At 48.9% G+C, this 22,918-nt stretch overlaps 1 protein-coding gene across 2 annotated transcripts in view; it reads left to right on the top strand.

The window, feature by feature from the left end:
• Positions 1–22,918, top strand: part of LOC100357845 (quinone oxidoreductase-like protein 2) — a 29,837-nt gene that overhangs the window by 3,400 nt on the left and 3,519 nt on the right. Inside the window, exons 4-9 of one of the 2 annotated variants that reach the window (XM_008263811.4) lie at positions 1,266–1,324; positions 2,183–2,248; positions 2,989–3,098; positions 3,844–3,925; positions 10,016–10,197; positions 14,111–14,339. In XM_008263811.4, coding sequence (XP_008262033.3) covers positions 1,266–1,324; positions 2,183–2,248; positions 2,989–3,098; positions 3,844–3,925; positions 10,016–10,197; positions 14,111–14,339 — 728 coding nt within the window. The remainder of the gene's footprint in view (positions 1–1,265; positions 1,325–2,182; positions 2,249–2,988; positions 3,099–3,843; positions 3,926–10,015; positions 10,198–14,110; positions 14,340–22,918) is intronic. The other variant, XM_051858231.2, reaches the window with a different exon arrangement.

Raw genomic sequence — 22,918 nt, 5'->3', positions numbered from 1 at the left:
TTTGACAGGCAGAGTGGACAGTGAGAGAGAGAGAGAGACAGAGAGAAAGGTCTTCCTTTACCGTTGGTTCACCCTCCAATGGCCGCTGTGGCCAGCGCACTGCGCTGATCCGAAGCCAGAATCCAGGTGCTTCTCCTGGTCTTCCATGCAGGTGCAGGGCCCAAGCACCTGGGCTATCCTCCACTGCACTCCCAGGCCACAGCAGAGAGCTGGCCTGGAAGAGGGGCAACCGGGACAGAATCCGGCACCCCGACCGGGACTAGAACCCGGTGTGCCGGCACTGCTAGGTGGAGGATTAGCCTATTGAGCCGCGGTACCGGCCTGTCCACCAGAATTCTGTCAATCAGACTCATCACTGGCCCTAATCATTCTCTGACGTTCCTTGTTATTGTCTTAATTTTGGTTTTTCACAAGCATGAGTTCACACCGCAAACTTTCAGCCTCATAGACACATTCCCTGAGAAACCCTAGAGCCAGAGGATCAGAACGAAGAAGAAGAAGTTTTTAGCAGCCCGCTCTCTGATTTTCATCATGTCCAATCTGATTACTTCTAGTTCTTGAATAGAGGGACTAAAACTGGCTTTTGTTGCCAGAATTTATTGGATGAGCTAGACAAACAGCTTAGTGTGTCTATAGCACATGTTTATTTTATAAATGTATACTATTATGAATGCAATGATTGCAAAATAGTTGCTGTGTTTTGATCTAAGGATATTTAGTTGTGTCTTAGTAGTTGGAACCGTGTCCTGTTGGCATGAGTTATTCCTCTGGCAGCTCAAAAGGAAATGCACGCTAATTGCATTCAGAAGTTTCGGAGGTGGAAGAAGGAAGGGCAGACAGCACTGATGAGGCAGTTGAGCCACGTTCTTGAGGGCCTCGTGGTCCCACAGAGGAGATGTGGAAGTGAAATCTTCTATGGTGAACGTGGGAGTTGGGGTGCTGGGGTAGCCGCAGGCCCCAGAAATCAGGGTCAAAGTGCTTGTGCTCCTGTGATTCCCAGTGCTTGGGTCCATCCTTGAAGTCTTCACTTGTCTCACCAAGAATGGGTGTGCTGTAGCTTCGCAGGATGTGGTCACGAAGTCACACTCCTGTGCTTTGGGTACAACACACTGACCCTTCTGCCTAGGCGTATGTGTTGGGGGATGAGTGGTACCCAAAAGCTTCCAAGCTCCATAAAGCTAGCGAGATGGTTTGCTGCTCAGGCCCTTCTCGTCTCCGTGGTGTTGTGCTGTTCAGAAACCTAACCTTTAAACACTGTGTTTTAGGGATGGAGTTTTCTGGCGTGGTGCTGGAAACAGGTGCAGATATCAACACGGTCAAAGAGGTAAATGGGTTGGAGTCGATGTGTGTGTGGCTGTGGGAAATGTGCTCACCTCATTTCTAGCCAAAAGATCTTGGCTTCTTCTGGCCATTGCCACAGACGCCAAAGGGCAAGCGAGGTGGAAGGGGAAAAAGCCGGGGCTGGTGCTGAGGCATAGTGGGTAAAGCTGCCATCTGTGATACGTCTCATATGGGCACAGGTTCAAGTCCTGGCTGCTCCACTTCTGATCCAGCTCCCTGCTGATGCACGTGGGAAAGCAGCGGAGGATGGTGCAAGTGCTCGGGCCCCTGCACCCACGTGGGAGACCCTGAGGAAGCTCCTGGCTCCTGCCTCTTGACAAGCCCAGCTCTGGCTCTCGTGCCATTTGAGGAGGGAACCAGTAGATGGAAGATCTCTCTCTCTTTTTCCCTCTCTCTCTCTCTCTCTCTCTCTGTTCCTCCCTCTCTGTAACTCTGTCTTTCGAATAAGTAAATAAATCTTTAAACAAAAGAGGGATGGGGTAGAGAAACTAACTCTGAGTTGGGGGAAGGGATCTGGTGGGAGGTCCTGGCTTCCTTATACTTCTAGGAATAAAAGGCAGCACCGTGATCTTTGGCTACTAAGAGGACAGAGACTTCTTGAAAGAAATGAATGCTGGGATTCTAATTCGTACCACCCCTTCCCATCATCGAAAATGTGCTGGCACGGGCTTGGCAGCTGCGGCTTTATCTCCTAAACACTGACTCTCAATGGATGTAGAGACCACCCCTGTCTTATGAAGGGTCAGAGATGTGTATTTTCTTTCCTTTCCTGATGAATTCAGGAAGAGGGGAGTGCGAGGCCATGCATTTAACCGCATCTTCAATGCTGTTTTCCCTCCAGGGAGATCGAGTTATTGGCATGAGCTCCTTTAATGCTATGGCTGAAGAATGTATCACTGACCAGAAGGTATCCTCTTCCTCTCACTGTTAATGCTTGGAGAATTTATTCCCCCCTCTCTTTTAAAATTTTTTCCCCACCGATTCCTTGTTCCTCATTCTCTCCCCATTTCTTTGTATTTGTTTGGCCATATCTTATTTCTCAGCCACGCACTTCTTTCTCTTGAATGTGAGAGCCTTCTTGTCCTGCTGGGACGACCTTGCAGAGAGCTCTGTTTGTGTTGAGTGTTTCAATGAGGGAGGGCATTCTCTTTTCTGAGTCCCTGACCAATCGGCTGGCCGTCCGAGTGGACCCATAGATGGGTAGTTTTGGTAGCAAAACTGGTTTGGGGCATTGGACCGCATGTAACGGGCTCCTTTCCCACACAAAGCTTGTGAAAGAGCTACCCCTGGGAATGGAGCCAGCTCCCCGGGGGGCCTGGTGTGGCCTTGGAGATGTGAATGGTGCCCCCTTGCGGTGCACAGTTCGCAAGTTCCTCCTCACAGCTTTCTCACAGCTCACCCATTTTGGTCCAGCCGTCTGCTCTGTTCTTCCTGAGCCAGACGTCGGCCGTGGAGTTGTGAAGTGTGGCGCACCCACGTCCCGAGCTCGGCTGTGGCTTGCGTGGTTGACTTCCCCCGGGCTTGGTTGCAGGCGTGTGTTTCCCTTTGCCCATCAGCCCGCTCAGTCCAATCTTCATTTGTACTGAGCAGCCTTTGTGACCGGGCACGTGTGTTTAATTCTTAAGTCCCTGCCATCTCTTTTTGTAGAGTCTGTGGAAGATTCCAGAAGAGGTCTCCCTACAAGAAGCTGCTATTCTGCCTGTATCTTATGGCACTGCTATTTTGGCGCTAGAGCACCGGGCCCGGGTCCAGCCTGGGTAAGTAAGCGCTATGTGGACAACAGAATGTAGGTGGGACCCTTCTTGGCTAGTGCCCAACAAGTACCCCTAAGCACATGTTCATTTTGACCAAGGGGGGGGCAAAGGGAGGTGGCCGCTTGAGACTGGGGTCAGGTGACTGTGGGGGCCTCCTTTTGTTGGAGAGGGAATGGTGGTCTGTGAAGCTGGCAGATATGAATTTGGAAGGCTCTCTCCTAGTAACCTCTGCTGAGGTCACTCCATAGAAAGCCTCGGTGTTTCGAGAACTGGCTCATGTGCGCTGACTCCACTTTGAGGCAAAGGGAGGCCCAGCTATGGTGTCCGTTTCCATGAGGATTGGTTGGGTGAACCACGCAGGTTATTTTATTTCAAGCTCAAAGGCACTGATGTCTTTCCCTGATCATTCCTGAGTGCTGAGCCTCTGGGTGGCTCTGGGCTGGGGGTTTAGCTGAGCGGTGGCCGTTATGTGATCACCTAACACCGGGCAGTGTCTAGCCTGAGGACAATTTTAGAATTTCTGAAGCTTACAGTTGGGGCGGGGGGTGGCTCAGATTACGGATCTTCCTGGGAGATCTTCAGAACTGGCCCGTGCTGGCTCTGGTGCGGGAGCTGCATACACAGCGCCTCCTAAAGACTGCATGACAAGAGGTTGAGTGAGGTGACCTCTCGTTGTAGTTTGTTAAATCTCCCTGCTGGATGCTTTCGGAGAGCTTGTTCAAGTGACGCTCATCTTTCTCTGGCACAGAGAAACGGTTTTGGTGACGGCGGCAGCTGGAGCCACAGGCCTCGCTGTGATGGATGTGGCAACGAATGTTCTTCAGGCCAAGGTATTTGCACGTCAGTGTCTCTCCCTGAAAAGTCATCCCTGCCATTTTCAAACAGGAACACAGTCATTGATTTATTAAAAGTCACGTGCAAGGCACAGGGCTTGTTAAGTAAGCTTGAACAGGGTCTTGCTACCCATTTGCTTACCCACTAGCAAGGAGACCTAGAAGGAATTCTCTCATCCTTGTCCTTCCAGTAACCAGAGCTTGGCAGGGTCTGACCCCCTGCAGGGCTTCGGCAGGTGCCGTTTCTCTGGACCTGTCATTCTTTGATCTGTTTCCTGCTGCATTTGCGATTTAAACTCCAATGTGATTTTCTGCAGAGAAGTATGCTCTGTCCCTCAGGCCAGGTCAGTCCTCTCCCCCTTTGTTCATTTGTGTGTCATCTCAAAGAGCCCCGTCCTGATCACAGCACACCCTCCGTGTGTGCCTCCTCCTTTACTGTGTCATCATGGGATTCACGTCTCTCTCTCTCCCTGGTCTGCAATCCCCATGAAGGCAGGGCAAGTGTCTGGTTCATCGCTGTAGGCCTGGCACCTAGCATGGTGCCTCGACCATAGTGGCACTCAAGAGCCAGTTCCTGAATGAGCGCACTAGCAAATGAATAAGCAAATGAAAGGATGAATCAGGTTTCTCCAGGGGCATCACCCCGCGGCTGTGAGTGTTGGAGAAGGTGGACTTCTTTGAGAAGATAGATTTCCTGGACTAGGTAGACACTTAGACTGACTTTTTTTTTTTTTTTTTTTTGATTTATTTGGAAGTCAGAGTTACACAGAGAGAGAAGAGGCAGAGAGAGGTCTTCTATCTGCTGGTTCACTCCCCAGTTGGCCACAATGGCCAGAACTGGGCCGATCCGAAGCCAGGAGCCAGCAGCTTCTTCCTGGTGTCCCAGGGGCCCAAGCACTTGAGCCATCTTCTGCTGCTTTCCCAGGCCATAGCAGAGAGCTGGATTGGAAGAGGAGCAGCTGGGACTCGAACCGGTGCCCATGTGGGATACTGGTGCCACAAGCAGTGGCCCTACCCGCTGTGCCACAGCACCAGCCCCTAGGCTGACTTTTGAGAGACTTGTAGCAGTTGAACTGAAGAGGAAGAGAAATGAAGGTTGTTGTTAGCGGCAGGAGACTGTATTAGAAGGTGGGGCGGAAGAACCAGCATGGTGCATTTCGGGAGTTGCGTCTCCGGGACACAGGGTTATTTGTAGCATGGTGGAAGGTGAATGTAGAGAGGTGGGCAGAGAGAAGATGTTGAGGGGCATAGTGTGGAGCCAAAAACCTCAGACATTTATTGGAGGCTGTCAGGAGCTATGAGAATTTAAACTAGGGAAGTGGCCCGATCATCTTTGCATTTTGAAACCTTCTCTCTGGTAGCTGTGGGGATGAGGGTGAGGGCTAGGTCAGGGTCGTCCGTGGAGGCAGCAGGGCAGGCTCTGGGAACAGCTCTAGCCAGGGGAGATGAGAGCTGCGCTGAGAAGTGGAGGCGGTGCATTGAGAGCTACGAGGTGAGAAGGAAAATAGAGACTTTAGTGACTGAAGAGCATCCCCCAGGGTTTGCTCTGCCTGACTTCAGGGCATCACTTGTACCCTAGTGCGCTCTTCATTGAATTGCTGTGGGCATATTGGAATCACACGTGCACTGTGCCTGTTAGAGGGTGCGGCATGTCAGCGAGAAGCTCTTAAGAACGAAGCCTGTTATTATTAGACTTGGAGTGGGAAGGAGGAAACTAGGTTAGCTGTGGCGTTGTCACTTACCAAGATTGAGCACAGGGGAGGAAATGGAGAGTTCGGCTTTGGACAGGTTGGGGGTGAGGTTCCTGTGGCGCCTGCAGAGGAGGCGTTGAGAAGGCAACTACATATGCAAGTTTGGAGATAACGGATTGGTCTGGAATTCCTTTTGGTGGCATTGCTGCTTTGTCACATGAGGTTCCTTTGGGGGAAGACGTGTGAGTTCTGCAAGCAATCTTCAATACAAGGAGGCGCCGTGTGGAATATGAACGCCCTTCATGTTAGCTCAGCGGGGAGAGAGCCTAATCGGTCCCCTTGTCTAGAGCCACGGGCTGTTTAACATTACTAGGACGACAGAACTCTGTCATTTGCTATAACTAGTTATAAGAGGTTAAATAGAAAATTTCACTTCTGATGCTAAAACTAATCTGAGCTGCAGTGGGCATTTCAGGACTGGGAGCCACTGAAGTGAAGAAGAAGGGAACTGAAGGCTATTTCGGGAGTGGGGTAAGCAGTTAATCTGTATCCCACATTGGTGTCTCTGGGTCTGATTCCTGCCTGTGGCCCCTAACTCCAGTTTCCTGCCAGTGCAGACTCTGGGAGGCAGTAGTTAATGGGCTCAAGTAATTGGGTTCCTGCCTCCCACGTGGGAGACCTGGGTTGAGTTCCTGGGTCCTGGTTCCCTGTTGCAGGTATTTGGGTAGTGACCCAGCAAATGAGAACCCTGTCTCTCTCAAAAATATAAAAATTAAGTTGTGTTTTCTTTAGCAGCCATAACAATAACAAAAGCAATCAGAAATAAAAACAGTGTTACCCTGCCACCTACTTGGAATCGGACATTATGATAACACCTTCCACCCACAGCATTTCCTGTTGTTTCCCAAGTGCTTCCACAGCAATTATTTTACCCTCGCTCCTGGGAGATGGGCAATCTAAGTGTTTGTTAGCCCTATGGCCCAGAGTAAGAAAGTGAGGACCGAGGGAGAAAATGACTCACCGCAGGTCTCACCGAGACCCAGTGAGAGTGTTGGGATTGAAGTCAGGTGCCTGACCCCAGCCTGGTGCCCGCCTCCTGCTGCGCTAGGTGCGAATGGTCCTCACTGACCTGCAATGGACCGGGGATCCCCCTGGGAGTGCTTGAGGATCGCCTTCAGTTTCAAATCCTTAAAGGCAAGCGTGGAATCTTTGAAGAGCACTGATGGTCTTGGGGTATTTGAGTGGCAGATCTCAACATCACCTTGGACCAAAGTACTTGAGCTGATGTGCGCCGCCCAGTGATGAGGTGATGCTTCACTTTTTGCAGCATTTTTTTTTTTTTTTGAGACTTCCAAAGCCCACACTTCCCCACAGGTGGCCCACAGCCATCTATGCCATCTGTGATGGGCCTTCGGTATGGTTTTCCTCTGTGATGTTGGAGTGGAAAAGTACAGGCTTTGGAGAAAGGCAGCCCTGGGTTTGAACAGATTTTCTCTCTCTCTCTCTCTCTCTTTTTTTTTTTTTTTGACAGGCAGAGTTAGACAGTGAGAGAGACAGAGAGAAAGGTCTTCCTTCCATTGGTTCACCCCACAAATGGCCACTACGGCTGGCGCTGCGCCAATCTGAAGCCAGGAGCCAGGTGCTTCTTCCCGTCTACCATACGGGTGCAGGGCCCAAGGACTTGGGCCATCCTCCACTGCCTTCCTGGGCCACAACAGAGAGCTGGACTGGAAGAGGAGCAACCGGGACAGAATCCAGCACCCCAACTGGGACTAGAACCCGGGGTTCCGGCGCCGCAGGTGGAGGATTAGCCAAGTGAGCTGTGGCGCTGGCCTGAACCGCTTTTCAATACCTACTGCTTGGATGGCCCCAGTTTGCTGACTTAACCTGTGAGCCTGTGTCTCCATCTATAGAATGGGAGCATTGACTTCCGCTCTGCAGTGTTCTCCTGAGGTTAAAAATAGCACAGATGATACGTGTGTACCGAGAGCTTCAGTTCATCTAGTACTTTGTCTTCCTAAGTGCTTCATTTACAGTGTCCCACTTACCTGGTTTTTTTTCTTTTAAATTTAGTTTCTTTCTTCTGAGTGCCATGACTTAAGGAAATGCCCCAAAGTTAGAGAAAGGACTCTGTTTTTTTTTTTTTTTAAAGATTTATTTATCTATGGAGCCGGCACTGTGGCATAGCAGATAAAGCTGCCGCCTGCAGTGCTGGCATCCCATATGGGCGCCATTTCAAGTCCCAGCTGCTCCACTTCTGATCCAGATCCCTGCTAATGTGCTTGGGAAGGCTGCAGAATATGGCCTAAATCCTTGGGCCCTTGCACCCGTGTAGGAGACCCGGAAGAAGCTCCGGGCTTCTGGCTTTGGATCAGCCCAGCTCTGGCCATTGTGGCCATTTGGCGAGTGAACCAACGGATGGAAGACCTCTCTCTCTATTTTTTTTTTTTAGAATTTATTTATTTATTTGAAAGGCAGAGATACAGATAGAGAAGGAGAGAGAGGGAGGGAAAGAGAGAGGGAGGGAGGGAGGGAGGGAGGGAGAGAGAGAGAGAGATCAGTCTTCCATCCATTGGTTCACTCCTCAAATGGCAACAACGGCCAGTGCTAGGCCAGGCTGAAGTTAAGAGCTTCATCTGGGCCTCTCACATGGGAGAAGAGGACCAAGTGCTTGGACCATCCTCCACTGCTTTCCCAGGAACATTAGTAGGGAGCTGGATCAGAAGTGGAGCAGCAGGGCCGGCACCGTGGCTCACTTGGTTAGTCCTCCGCCTGCGGCGCCAGTATTCCATATGGGTGCCAGGTTCTAGTCCCGGTTGCCCCTCTTCCAGTCCAGCTCTCTGCTGTGGCCCGGGAGTGCAGTGGAGGATGGCCCAAGTGTGTTAGGGCCCCTGCACTCATATGGGAGACCAGGAAGAAGCACCTGGCTCCTGGCTTCAGATCAGCGCAGTGCGCCAGCCGCAGCGGCCATTGCGGGGTGAACCAACGGAAGGAAGACCTTTCTCTCTGTCTCTCTCACTGTCTAACTCTGCCTGTCAAAAAAAAAAAAAAAAAAAAAAAAAAAAAGTGGAGCAGCCAGGACACAAAATGGTGCCCATATGGGATGCTGGTGCCGCACGTAGTGATTTTACCTGTTGTGCCACAATGCCGCCCCTCTATTTACCTTTTAAAACATAAAGACTTATTTTACTGTAAGTAAAATTTTACCATATAAGACTTATTTTGCTTATTCCACTGAGGTAACTGAAACCTAGAGAAGTTAGCAGGTAGTGCAGAGGTTTGAGAGTGTGCACTCTGGAGAGAGATTATTTGGGTTTGGATCTGTCTCCTTTTGACTGTTTGGCCTTCTTTGGGCAAGTTACTTAACTTCTTTTGCCTTGATTTCTTTACTTATAAAATGGAGATATTAATATTGTGTATTGGAGCAGGCACTGTGGCACAGTGGGTTAAGCCACCACTTGGGATGCCCACATCTCATATCACAGTTCTGGTTTGAGTCCTGGCACCTCTGCTTCCAATCCATCTGCCTGCGAATGCACTTGGCAAGCAGCACATTATGGCCCAAGTACTTGGCTTCCTGCCACCAAGGGAGACCAGGAGGGAGTTCCTGGCTCCTGGATTTGGCTTGGTCTAGCCTTGGCTGTTATAGGCATTTGGGGAGTGACCCAGCAGATGGAAGACCTCTCTCTCTCTCTCTCTCTCTCTCTGTGTTTCACTCATTTTCTTTATCAGTCTGCCTTTAAAAAATAAATTTGTAAAAAAAAAAATCCAGTGTATTTCACTGGGCTATTATGATTACATGGGTTTTTAAAATATGCAAGATATTTAGAATAGGGCATGGGAAACAGTAGCAGAAAGTGTTAGTTGTTACTAAGTCGTTTGCCTAAAGTAATCTCGTTAGTTAGTGGCAGAGCCAGGATTTGAACTCATTTGTCCAACTTCAAAATCTTGCCACCGAATCATGTTGTAGGCTTTGGGGAGCCGCTTCTGAACTTCTAGCTTGGGGACGTGCGGTGTGCACCTCGGGAGCCCTGGGTGCTCCTCCTCATCACACTGCTTTAGCTTGCTTTCTTGATGTTTAGCTTCACATCTAGCTTATGTCCTTACAACTTAACTCACAGTCGGTACTTGAGAAATGGTGGTTTTCATTTGCATTCGGAGATTTTCTGAATGCCTCCTGAACCATCTGCTAGGTAGATCTGTTATGTCTTTGGGGATTCCCAGAAATGTGGCCAATGAGGAGAGGCCAGTGGGGAATGGACAGGGGGCCGAGGAATGTGCACTGGAGGGTGACACCAGGCCAGCAAGGACACACTGGTTTCCTGGAGTTGTACCCTCTGGCTGCAGATCCTGGGACATGTCATGGACCGTTGGAAGTCTTGTGTTCTTCTTCTAGGTCATTGCTGCTGCTGGAAGTGATGAGAAATGCAAGCTGGCGATGCAGAGGGGCGCACAGTCCAGCGTGAACTACACCCAGGGCAGCCTGAAGGAGGCAGTGAGGAAGCTGGTGGGCGAAGGTGGGGTGAACGTGGCCGTGGACATGGTGGGAGGAGATGTCTTCCTGGAGGCGCTCCGCAGGTGCGGGGAGTGGTCTGTCCAGGGCGGGCTGAGCTGGGGCTCCGCTGGGCATCTGCACAGCCCTCCCTTCCTTCCTGTTGGCCTCGCTTCTCTCTCTCCTCTCTGCTGTTCACTTCTCCTCTCGGCATCGACATCAGCATCGGCATCAGCGAGAACAGCTGAGTGGGCGGGTGCAAGGGACTAGAAGCCGAGAAAATCAGGAAATGCTTAAATATAGCAAAAACAAAATACCCGGCTGGAAGATGTCCAAAAAATGACTGCAGACTTTAGCTGGCAATGTCAAGTGCTTTAGAATTCATACATGTGTTAAATTCAGCTCTGCCGGCCCCCATAGCTACTTTATATACGAGGATGTGGGGGACTTAGGGGGTCACTGCTCAGCTGTCAGGGCCATGGGGGCGGCAGGGCCCCTACCCTGCTCTGTGCTTCCAGGTACAGGCTTTGCCAATCTTGCTGGCTTCGGAAGCAGCCAGCTGTGTCGTTGTTCCCTTGATTTGTTTTATTGAAACCAAAATCCTTGCTGATTCACTGGGACTCTTGTTTCACATCAGTTCTCATTCTGTTTTTTTTTTTTTTATTATTGTATATTTTCATTTTATGTGAAAGATAGAGCGAGATGGAGGGATGTCTTCCGTCTGTGGGTTCACTCCCTAAATACTCTAAATAGGCAAGGCTGGGCCAGGCTGAAGTCAGGAGCTGAGAACTGAGTCCCGGTCTCCCACGTGGGTGGTGGGGACGCAGGTGCCTGGGCCATTGTCTGCTGCCTCCCAGGTGTGCGTTAGCAGGAAGCTGGAGTAGCCAGGACTCAAACCGTGCACTCTAAAGTGGAATGCGGACATCCCAATCAGTGACTTAGTCATTACGTCAAACACCCACCCCCAGTCTGTTTTTAACCAAGGACTCCGGAGTATTCTGATTCTATTGATTTTTTTCTCATGTCATTCTGGTAGGAATCATGTTGTGGTTTATCTCCATTTACAATAGAAGGAACAGAGCACAGACAGCGGCCCAGCCACAGAGGGGCTGGTTGGTTCTAGAGCCCCTGAGCTGAGAGTAGGCAGTGTTTATGCTTGGTCATCACTGCACTGTGCCCCAAGAAGAAGCAGCGGAAGGGGTGTGTGGACTAAGTGGAGAGCCAGGACGGACAGAGAGCTGGTGATGCTTGCCCTCCGCTCGCCTTCTGGGTAACTGCATTTGGAGAACAACCTCTCTTTGTCTTCTGAAGAAGAAAAGCACCAAGTGAAAAACCAACCCGGGCCGGCGCTGTGGCACAGCGGGTAAAGCTGCTGCCTACAGTGCCGGCACCCCATATGGGCACTGGTTCGAGTCCTGGCTGCTCCACTTCCGATCCAGCTCTCTGCTATGACCTGGGAAAGCAGTGGAAGATGGCCCAAGTCCTTGGGCCCCTGCACCCGCATGGGAGACCCAGAAGAAGCTCCTGGCTCCTGGCTTCAGATGGTGCAGCTCAGGATGTTGCGGCCAACTGGGAGTGAACCAGCAGATGGAAGACTCTCTCTCTCTCTCTTTCTCTTTCTCCATATCCACCTCTCTCTAACTCTGCCTTTCAAACAAATAAATAAATCTTAAAAAAAAGAAATAGAAAAAAAAGCAACCATACATATATATATATATATTTAATTTTTTGACAGGCAGAGTGGACAGTGAGAGAGAGAGACAGAGAGAAAGGTCTTCCTTTGCCGTCGGTTCACCCTCCAATGGCCGCCGTGGCCTGCGCGCTGCAGCCGGTGCACCGCGCTGATCTGATGGCAGGAGCCAGGTGCTTTTCCTGGTCTCCCATGGGGTGCAGGGCCCAAGCACTTGGGCCATCCTCCACTGCACTCCCTGGCCACAGCAGAGAGCTGGCCTGGAAGAGGGGCAACCGGGACAGAATCCGGCGCCCCAACCGGGACTAGAACCTGGTGTGCCGGCGCCGCAAGGCGGAGGATTAGCCTAGTGAGCCGCGGCGCTGGCCCAACCATACATATATTTTATATCAAAGAAATTTATAAAATTATTTTTATAACTCATTGCTTAGCATGGTCCATAGGGCATTCTTCGTAATGGGCTGCAGAAGTCTTGGGAGTTTTTGTAGAAGACCATTCAAAGTTCTCTTAAGACGCACAATAAATTACAGGTGTTTTCAAGCGAGTCTGTCTGAAGCCAATGATCCCCCGTTTCCACACATGTCCGTCTGCTGATTCCGCTTCCTAAGTTCAGAATCTTCAGCTGTGAGCGGTCTTCAAGTACAGCCTACGGAGTGACATTTGTTCAAACCCAGTTCCCTTCCACAAAGTGGTTAAGGCTGCTAAGTAGTCTGGATTCCCAAGGGGGTTCCCTTACAATGCTGACCTGTTCTGTTGGCCCCGCGATACCTTGCATATGCCTTCTTTTTCTGTTTTTCTACCCAACGTAGTAAAGAACGGTTCATCCTGGCCAGTTTGTAATATCCAGATGAGTTCCTGGCTGTGGGTTTACAATATGTTACTTTTTACAAATTGCAATAACACAACCGACTGCTGATCATTTTAACTGTTTATGAGTGTACAATCCAGGGGCATTAAATAAGATAACAATGCTGCGTAACCAATGCCCAGAGAAACCCTACACCCACTGAGCACTGGCTGCCTCTTTCCCTGGCCCCTAGTGGCTCCTATTCTGTTCTCTATCTTAGGAATTGATGTATATGGCTTTTTGAAAAAAAAAATTGCACTTTTAAAATTGTGGTTAAAAGCACATACTATAACATTTACCACCTCACCTGTTTTAAGGGTTTAGTTCAGTTCTTGTGCAGAAATTTCCAGAACTTTTCCATCCTTTGTCTCCATTAACATCACCCCGTTTCCCGCTGGCCTCTGCTCACCACATTCCACTGTCTTTTTCTATGAATTTGACTACTTTAGATACTTCATGTAAGTGAAATCTTTTTTTAAAAAATATTTTATTTATTATTTATTTGAGAGGTACAATGAGAGGGAGAGACAGAGAGAGAGGTCTTCTATCTGCTGGTTCACTCCCCAAATAGCCACAATGGCCAGAGCTGAGCCGTTCAAAAGCCAGGAGCCAGGAGCTTCTTCCATGTCTCCCACACAAGTGCAGGGGCCCAAACACTTGGGCCATCTTCCACTGCTTTCCCAGGCCATAGCAGAGAGCTGGATTGGGAGAGGAGCAGCCGGGACACAAACTGGCGCCCATGTGATATGCTGGCACTGTAGGTGGAGGCTTAGCCTACTACACCCCAGCACTGGCCTCAAATATATTTCACATTTTGTTTATCTGAATGTGGATGGACACTTGGGGTATTGATATGCTTTGACTATTGTGAATATACTATGGCTGTGCAAATATCTCTTTAAGACCCTGCTTCTGGATTGGGCACTGTGGCACGGTGGGTTAAGCTTGGGAACCTGCATCTCTCTTGGAGTGCCTGGGATCCAGCTTCTTGCTCATGCACCTGGGAGGCACCAGATGAGGGCCTAGGTGCTTGGGTTCCTGCCACCATGTGGGAGATCCAGGTGGAGTTCCTGGCTGCTGGCTTTCGTCTGGCCCAACCCCAGCTACTGTGGCGTTTGGGGCGTGAACCAGTGCATGGGAGATCTCTATCTCTCTTTCTGTGTCTCTTCCTCATTCTCTGCCATTCTGCCTTTCGAATGATCAGTCAATCAATGAAGCTTGAAAAGGACCCTGCCTTCAATTCTTTTGGATATACTCAGAAATGGAACTGTTAGACCTACGTTACCTGCTTGAGACATCTTCAAACTGTTTTCCATAGCAGACGCACTGTTTTATAGTCGCACCAACAGCGCACGAGGCTTTCCGTTTCTCATTACAGCCTCCCCAGCACTTTCCTGTTTGGTAATGGTGTGAGTGTGCATTGCTTCTTCTGATTTCTTTTCCTTCCCTTCTTTCCTCGCAGCCTGGCCTGGGAGGGCAGGATTGTGGTGCTGGGCTTTGCTGGAGGAAACATTGCTTCTCTGCCAACCAACCTTCTACTCCTGAAGAATGTCTGTGCCATGGGGCTGTACTGGGGACGCTACAAAGGCCACAACCCTTCCGTCTTCTCCAAGAGCCTGTCCTCAGCTCTCCAGTACTGCCAGCAAGGCCGCCTCCGTCCGTACACGGGAAGCGTGTTTAAGCTCGAGGAGGTAAGACGGGCTTCAGGGAGGTGGTGTGGAGAGTGCCAGGGAATGATAGGTGTGCACCCAGGGCAGAGTGGGTCTCTGGCTGCTACAGGGGCGAAAAGGTGAACTTGCAATACAGAATGGGGATGTCTCAACCGCTGAGGGTCATGGGATTTCTGGCCGTCTTCTGGGCTGAGTGTGGGTCGGGAGCTGTGAGGCTGAACCTGGAGGGCTCGGGCTACGTCTGTCTCCAACAGAGGGCAGCTGCGGGCCTTTGGCTCTGAACCCTGAACCACGCTTGACCTGAGATTCGATTTTAAAATGCAGGCACTTTTTTTTTTTTAAACTTTTATTTAATGAATATAAATTTCCAAAGTACGGCTTATGGATTACAATGGCTTCCCCTCCATACCGTCCCTCCCACCTGCAACCCTCCCCTTTCCCACTCCCTCTCCCCTTCCATTCACATCAAGATTCATTTTCGATTCTCTTAATATACAGAAGATCAGTTTAGTATACATTAAGTAAAGATTTCAACAGTTAAATTGCAGGCACTTTAAAGTACAACGAGATGATCTCAGCTGGGCTTCTGGGAGCAGAACCTAGAATTCATCCCAAGCCTGTCATTCGTCCATTAGTCACTGTAGTTAATTTTCCTGGCTTTTCACTCCCTTTTTTCATTCCCCCACAGTCTCATGAATGTGGCTTAAACTTCCTGCAAAGTGTAATTGCGTGTGTGCATATGCAATATCGTTGTAAATGCGAATCTGTTAGGCATTCACCGTGAACTTTTTTTAAAAATTTTTTTTGGTGTAAGTTATTTTAATGTTCAAAAACCCTGTTTTGCTAGCTCTAGGCGGCTGGCGAGGGAGGCGGTGTTTGGTGTGTGCAAATCACTGGGCCCAAGCTGCAAATGCAGACTTGGTGGCTCATGGGCTTCCAGTTGAGTGTGTGTGTGTTTCCTGTGATGAGACACATTCTCTACACACCCAGTTCACTTTCTTCCCCTTGCTTTTGGTGTGTGAGTCCAGATGATGGTGTTCCGTGGTAGAGAGGGCCTGAGGCTTGGATTCTGGTCCTGCCGTCCTCCTCCAGCCCTGAGGCTTGGCAGGAGTGACCTCGCCTCTCTGCCTTTCGGTCCCCACATCTCTGGAATGAAGGGGTAGGATCTGGCCGGCGGCTCTCAGACTGTGCCCCAGGAGTCACAGTGGCATGGCTGGGGTGGGAAGGTGTGGACTTGAGAGCTGGGTCCTGTGACTTCTTCTCTCTCTGGGCTCCAGGAAATGTAGAGTCTTACTTTTTTGTTCATCTTTTTTCTTTCCAGAGGAGGTCTTGTGGCTTAACAACGTGGAATCCAGCCATTTAAGTCCTTCTGTACCTCCTGGCATCTGAGGTTTTTATCGCGTGGTTTCTGAACTGAGATCTGCCTTAGCAGAGGCTGTGCCCGTCGGTAGAGGAAGGGAGCCGTCAGGCAGTGTGGGAGTAGAAGCAGGCGTGAGTTCCGGCAGTCTGTTCTCTCTGTTCTGCTCAGGCGTGAATGGAAGCTGCAGGTGGATGGTCATCTTCATTGTCCCCACTGAAGTTAATTCTTCTCTTTTTTATATTAAAAAAATTAAAAAAATATTTATTTCAAAGGTAGAGTTAGAGAGAGAGAAAGGGAGTCAGAAAGAAAAGTCTGCCTTATAATGGTTCACTCAACAGATGGCCACAGGGCTGGAGCTGGGCCAATCTGAAGCCAGGAGCAGGGAGCTTCTTCCGGGTCTCCCATGTGGGTGCAGGGGTCCAAGCACTTAGGCCATCTTCTATTGCTTTCCCAGGCACATTGGCAGGGTGCTGGATTGGAAGTGAAGCAGCCAGGACTCGAACCGGAATCCACATGGGACGCTGGTGCTGCAGGCATTGGCTTAACCCGCTATGCCAGAACTCTGGCCCTGCAATCTTTTTTCTTTTTTATATAAATTAACATTCTGGAAAAAATTATTCATCAGAACCTGTTTAGACCTGGAAAATGACCACTATACCTCACACACACACACACACACACCGTGTCAGAAACAAGCAACACTGGTGGTTCCTGGCTGGTATTTTCTCCTGTCTATGTGGGTTACAGATCTGACCATGATAGTTGCTGTTAAGAGGACCGTGAGCCTGGCCTCGTAGCCTTTGCAGTAGGCACAGCCTGTGAGCTTCTGCAGCCGTCTGCTGTTTCGTGTGCCTGTGACCTCTAGTTCCGTGTCAGTCCTTCCCATGGAGTATAAAGCCAGATGCTTCTGCACCTTTGTGTATCCAGCCACGTAGCTGTTGAGTGAACGACTGGCATTGTGTGGCTCTGGAGTTGGACCAGCAGGGTCCAGACCTCAGCTGTGGGCAAAGCCCACATCTTGTTTGTTTGTTTGTTTTTTATTTGAAAGAGTTACAGAGAGAGGTAGAGACAGAGAGCGAGAAAGGTCTTCCATTCACTGGTTCACTCCTCAAGTGGCCACAACAGCCAGAGATGAACCGATCTGAAGCCAGGAACCAAGAGCCTGTTCCAGGTCTCCCATGTGGGTGCAGGGGCCCACAGACTTCTGTGGATTTCCCAGCTGGGACTCAAACCAATGCCCATATGGGATGCCGGCACTGCAGTCTGGGGCCCTAACCCACTGTGCCACAGTGCCAGCCCCGAGGTCCACATCTTTATGCCTTGGTTTCCTCGTCTGTCTTGACAACAGTAGACCTCGCATCCTTGGGTAGTTGTGAAGATTCATAAAGATAACACCTGTACTTTCAGCCAGTGAATTTAGTTAACTATTTAAATGCGGAATGTAGCTGCTGATCCCACTTGCTTGGCATTTGTCTCTTGCAGTGGCTCAGTCCCTGCCGTCACACAGCCAGGCCACTGTCCCAGGACACGTCCCCTAGCCAGGGGATTGTCTCCTGCTCTCCCGAGGGAGGCAGGTCCTGTGTCTCTCAGGTGGGAGCTGCTGCAGCCCCCCTGCGCAGGTTTGCATTGCGTGGACCCGTTGAAGCCTGTGGCGTCCCCAGGAACTGTGTGTGGGGTCTGGAGGTGGCGGTGGTGGGGGTAGGGAGGTGGAGAGAAGTCCACCCCACTGGGCAAACTCACAAACGAAAGGCAGGAGACAAACGGTTCCCTTCTCTCTGGCCTCTCTTGTGAAGTCCCAGAGAACAGAGGGCGTCTGTGTGCCCTCCCTGGCGCTGTAGCCGGCCCTCTACACACTGCCGTGTGGTTTTTCTCTTTCTTCAAGTCATGCCGCTTCCCCCTCACCCCAAATGAAGCATTCGGATGTGAGTTTTGATGAGGCTTTATCTTCCAAGTCTTTCAGGCTGACACTTTTAAAAGTTACTCTTTTGTGTTTGAAAATACATTGCCTGACTTAAAAAATTATTGATTTCAGAGGCAGAGAGGGACAGATGGACGGACAGACTGAAACACAGATAGACACACAGAAGGAGCTCCCATCTGCTGGCTTACTCCCCAGATGCCCACAGCAGTCGGGGTTGGGCCAGACTGAAGCTGGGAGCTGGGAGCTGGGAGCTGGGAGCTGGGAGCTGGGAGCTGGGAGCTCAGTCCAGGTCTTCCACGAGGTCGGCAGGACGCAGCCACTCGAGCCGTCATCTGCTTTGTCTCCCACCTTGAACAGTCAGCAGGAAGCTGAAATCAGGGGCAGAGCTGGGACTCCAAACCAGGCACCCTGATGTGGGAGGGGGGCATCCTGTTAGACCAACTGCCCCCAGTCCCTGATTCTCATTTTAGAGCCAAGGTTATTGAGATATAATTTGCATTTAGTAAAATTTCACCCTTTGCAGGTGTGTGGTTGTCTGAGCTTTGACTAACGTGATTACCACAGGACAGTCAACACCTTACAACACCCCCGTCAGTCACCCCACAGAGTCCCCTGTGTCCCTCCCCGTTTCCTGCCCCACTGTCCCTGGCAGCTGCTGATCTGTTTCCTGTGCGTGTAACGCTGCCTTTTCCAGAATGTCTCAGAAATGGAATCGCACAGCAGGCCGGAAGCTGATGCTCTTAGCAGGGCACGCCTGACTTTATCAGTAGCCATTGCTCTTTGCCTCAGTTGCAGCTTGAGTCTCTCTATCCCATGATTTTGAAAGCAAGGCCACTGTTACTGCATTCCTGCCAAAGCCCACAGCACACATTTTCTGTGTGTTTTTTTTTTTTTAATGTATGTATTTTGAACTAGAAACTACTCCACCAGCATACAAATGTGTCCAAACTGTGTATTTTAACATTTTTGGGGATTTAGCTTGTGCTGATTTGCTACTATACATTGAATTTTTCATGAATTACCAAAATGGTATCCAAAGTGGTTCTACTGCTTTGCATTTCCACCAGCAACTGTGAGAGCTCCAGTTGCTAGGACTCTGCCAGCATTTAGTATTGTGAGTTGTTTAGTTGTAACCATTCCAACAGGTGTGTAGTAGCATCGGGTTGTGGGTTTAACGTGCATTTCCCTAGTGAATCATGATCTCCAGCATCTTTTCGTATGCCCATTTGCCATCTGTGTCTTTTTTGACCAAGTTGTATCAGAGATATGCGATGATGAATATAATTCAGCTACGCAATGAAGCACTGACTATAGGTTTTACCTTTTAAAAATAATCCCAGTCAGTCTCAGATGTATGCATTCATTCATAAATTCATTTTATTCATCAGGCATTCACTGAGCATGTTCGTGTGTCTATCCATAAAATGTAAGACTTGGTCCTGCCTTATGGGGTTTATTTTTCAGCTGGGAAGATCTCAGATGGTGTTATATGGGGAAGAGCCAGTTCCTAATGATGGAGTTGTTGGCTCCTGGCTTCTGCCTGCTCCAGCCCTGGCTGTTGCGGGCATTTGGGAAGTAAATCTGCGGATGGAATACCCACTTCTATCTGTCTTTTAAATAAAAATGAAAATAAGTGATAAGCGACACTCCCGTTTCAAAGTATGTGTGTTTAACCAGTGTCAACAGCACAACCTGCACATCCCAAAGCAGAAGCAATATTCTTCCTCTGCTCTAAGTTCCAGGTTGGCTGTCTCCAGGGACAGCTATAATTACGTGTTCATCCACCTCAAGGCAGCGAACCCAGGTGCTGGGGACCCCGTGTGTATGTCGGCATCCGCACCGTGCAGCCTCCCCCTGTGTACACAGCCTTAGAATGCAGAAGGAGCAGTGTCCCTAGGCAGCTGCAGCAGCCATCAGAAGGCTGGTCAGAGCCGTGCTTTGTGCATTTTGCTCTGTAGCGTCTCACTCAGAGCCTTATCGCCCTTAGTAAACTTCCAGTCCTTAACTCCACTGGTTGTTTTCCCAGCCCGCGTAGACACCACTAGGCAGCAAGGGTCAGAGTTATTTCTGGAATCAGCTACAATCACAGCAGAAGCGGCCGCTGGACACGGAGAGGTGACAGAAGAGCTGAGAAACACAGGCAAAATCATGGATGTGTAGGATGTTGAGATTCCTAAGTCACGGAACAGGACCGTTAGGCATTCTCCCTGGTATCATCTTGTAAAGGAACCAGGTAGATATGTGATAAAATGATCAAGATTCACACGCAAGATGGTTGAAGCTAAGCTTTGACAGTCGAAGGGACAGCTTTCTTTTTATGTTGGCACCTATTTGCAGGAGATTCTTCTTTTTCCTAGGAGGCCAGCTGAACAGCCATCGGTATCTCAGATAATACTTATTTCAACTATCTCATGTTGTTGGGCTGTGACAAATCTCTGGGGTAAGGCAGCTGAGTCACCTGGGGGTCATTGGCAGGGGCTAGGCTGGTACACACACCTGTCTTAGCCTTGCCCACCTCCGCTGAATGAGTCTAAGTAGGTGAACATGAGGAAGGTCTCTGTGAGGCATAAAGCCATGAAAGGTGCATTTTTTTTAAAAAGGTTTATTTATTTATTTGAAAGGCGGAGTTACAGAGAGGCAGAGGCAGAGGCAAGGAGAGAGAGAGAGAGAGAAAGAGAAAGAGAGAGAGAGAGAAAAAGGTCTTCCATCCTCTGGTTCACTCCCCAAGTGGCCACAACAGCCAGAGCTGTGCCGATCTGAAGCCAGGAGCCAAGGAGCTTCTTCTGGTTCTGCCACATGGGTGCAGGGGCCCAAGGACTTGGACCATCTTCTGCTGCTTTCCCAGGCCATAGTGAGACCTGGATTGGAAGAGGAGCAGCTGGGACTCGAACCAGTGCCCATATGGGATGCCGGCGCTTCAGGCCAGGGCGTTAACCCACTGCGCCACAGCACCGGCCCCATGTTTTGGAGAATTTCAATTGGAAGGGGTTGGTTAATCAAAATTCTCACTTCAAAGCTTGTCTTGATTGTTGGACCACACAAAGACCATCTTTGTATATTGACACATTTATTTAATACTGTACGTTCATTTTTCACTGCCTCTCTCCATTCTTTTTCTTCCTTACCAAGTCCGTTTCTGTAACATGTTTAATATGTCTTTGGATATACTTGTATATTTCACTGTGGAGCACACAGAATTTTTGTGGTGTGAACCATTTTTTCAGTTTTGTTTTTATTTGATGGAGACCATTTTTGTTAGGAACATTTAAAATATATTTCTTGCTTTTAATTAATATGTAGTAATTTCACCTATTTATGGGGGTTGCTGTATGGCTTTCAATCCATGTATACAAGTGTGGTTTACGTCAAGGGTAATTTTGGCACCTGTCGCCTCAGACATTGATTGGTCCTTTGTATTGGAAATGTTCAAAATCCGGTCTGCTCGATACTTTGAAGTGTTCAATGAATAGCTGTCGATCATATTTGGCTTGTGGTGCTATAAAGCATTAGAAGTTAGTCTTCCTGTCCAGCTGCATCCTGTGCCCATTAGCCATTTCCTTGCACGCCCTCTTCTCTTATATGCCTCGCGGTATCTGGTAACCCTCATTCTATTCTTTACTTCTCAGATTAACTTTCTAGCTTCCGCATGTAAGTGAGATCATGCAATGTTTGTCTTTCTGCGTGTGGCTTATCTCAGTCCATATAGCATCCTGTAATATCCATCCAGGTTGCTACAAATGACAGAGTTTCATTTTATATGGCTGAATAATATTCCATTGCTCTTATATACCACATTTTCTTTTTTTAAAAAATATTTATTTTATTTATCCGAAAGAGTTAGAGAGAGAGAGGGAGAGACAGAGAAAAAAAAGGTCTTCCATCTACTGGTTCACTCTCCAAATGGCTGCAATGGCCAGGGCTGGCCCAGGCCGAAGCTTCTTCCGGGTCTCCCACGTGGATGCGGGGGCCCAGGCACTTGGGTCATCTTCTACTGCTTTCCCAGGCCATAGCAGAGAGCTGGATTGAAAGTGGAGCAGCCAGGACACGAACCAGCGCCCATATGGGATGCTGGCACTACAGGAGAAGGTTAACCTACCACACCACAGCAGTGGCCCCCGCTTTCTGCTTTCTGTTCTATTTTTAGAATAGAATTGGTTCACATAGCTGTCCCTATACTAATATCAGGTCATTTTTACATTTATAGCTTTGATATATGTTGACTACATGGAAGGCTAACTCTCCCCCCTTTGTTCTTTTTCAAATGTAGCCCAGCAATTTATGGATCCTTATCCTTTTAGATAACTTTCAGGATACATTTGTTTAGCTCTTTAAAAACTCTGGGAAAACTCTCTCTCTCTTTTAAGGTTTATTCATTTACCTGAAAGAGTTACGGAGAGAGAGAGAGAAAGAGAGAGAGAGAGAACAGATAGAGGGAGAGAGAGAGAGAGAGAGAGAGAGAGATCGTCTCTCTGCTGGTTCATGACCCAGATGGCCACAACAGCTGGGTCTAGGCCAGGCCAAAGCCAGGAGCCAGGAGTCAGGAGCTTCTTTTGGGTCTCCCACGTGGGTGGCAGGGGACCAAGCACTTGGGCCATCTTCTGCTGCTTTTCCAGGTGTATTAGCAGGGAGCTGGGTTGGAAGTGGAGCAGCCGGGACTGGAACCGGTATCTGTATGGGATGCCAGCATCACGGGTGGCAGCTTTGCCTGTTCTGCCATGATGCCGGCCCTGTGGCTGAACTGTTGAATGGAGTTTCCTTGACTTTATATATTAAATTGGAGGAAAACTGGCATTTTTTCACTGTTAAGTTGGATTATCTGTGAGCAGGCCAATTATTCAGATCTTTTGTGTTTTTTGATAGAATTGATTTTTTTCTCCATAAGGTCTTGTAGATTATTCTTAGTTATATTAATGACCACTTTCCTATTTTATTTCTGTTATATTTCCTAGTTGATTTTTCCTGATGTGCAGAAACGTTGGTGATTTTTACAAGCCAGTCCTGTATCTCACAGTCTTACTTTTTTTGTTTGTGGCTTTGGTTAGTTTTTCTTCGTAGATTATTGTCTGCAAAGAATGACACTGTTTTCTAGTCCATTTGTTAGTTTCACTTTCTGCATTTTTCATTTATTTTCTTTTAATAATAGACTTTTAGAGCAGTTTCAGGTGTATGGAAAAATGCTAGCAGGGAGTATAGAGCGTTCTCACGTTCCTTTTCCCACTGCTGAGTTTCATCTTGCATTGGTGTGGGACCTTTGTTACAATTGATGAACCAATGTTGATTCATTACAGATACTATTTACAGCTAGCAGTTCACATTCAG

This window comes from Oryctolagus cuniculus, chromosome 7, assembly GCF_964237555.1.
Source record: "Oryctolagus cuniculus chromosome 7, mOryCun1.1, whole genome shotgun sequence".
Classification (NCBI taxonomy): Eukaryota; Metazoa; Chordata; class Mammalia; order Lagomorpha; family Leporidae; genus Oryctolagus; species Oryctolagus cuniculus.
The sequence above is the reverse complement of the archived record's forward strand: the minus strand, read 5'-3'. Positions and strand labels throughout refer to the sequence as shown.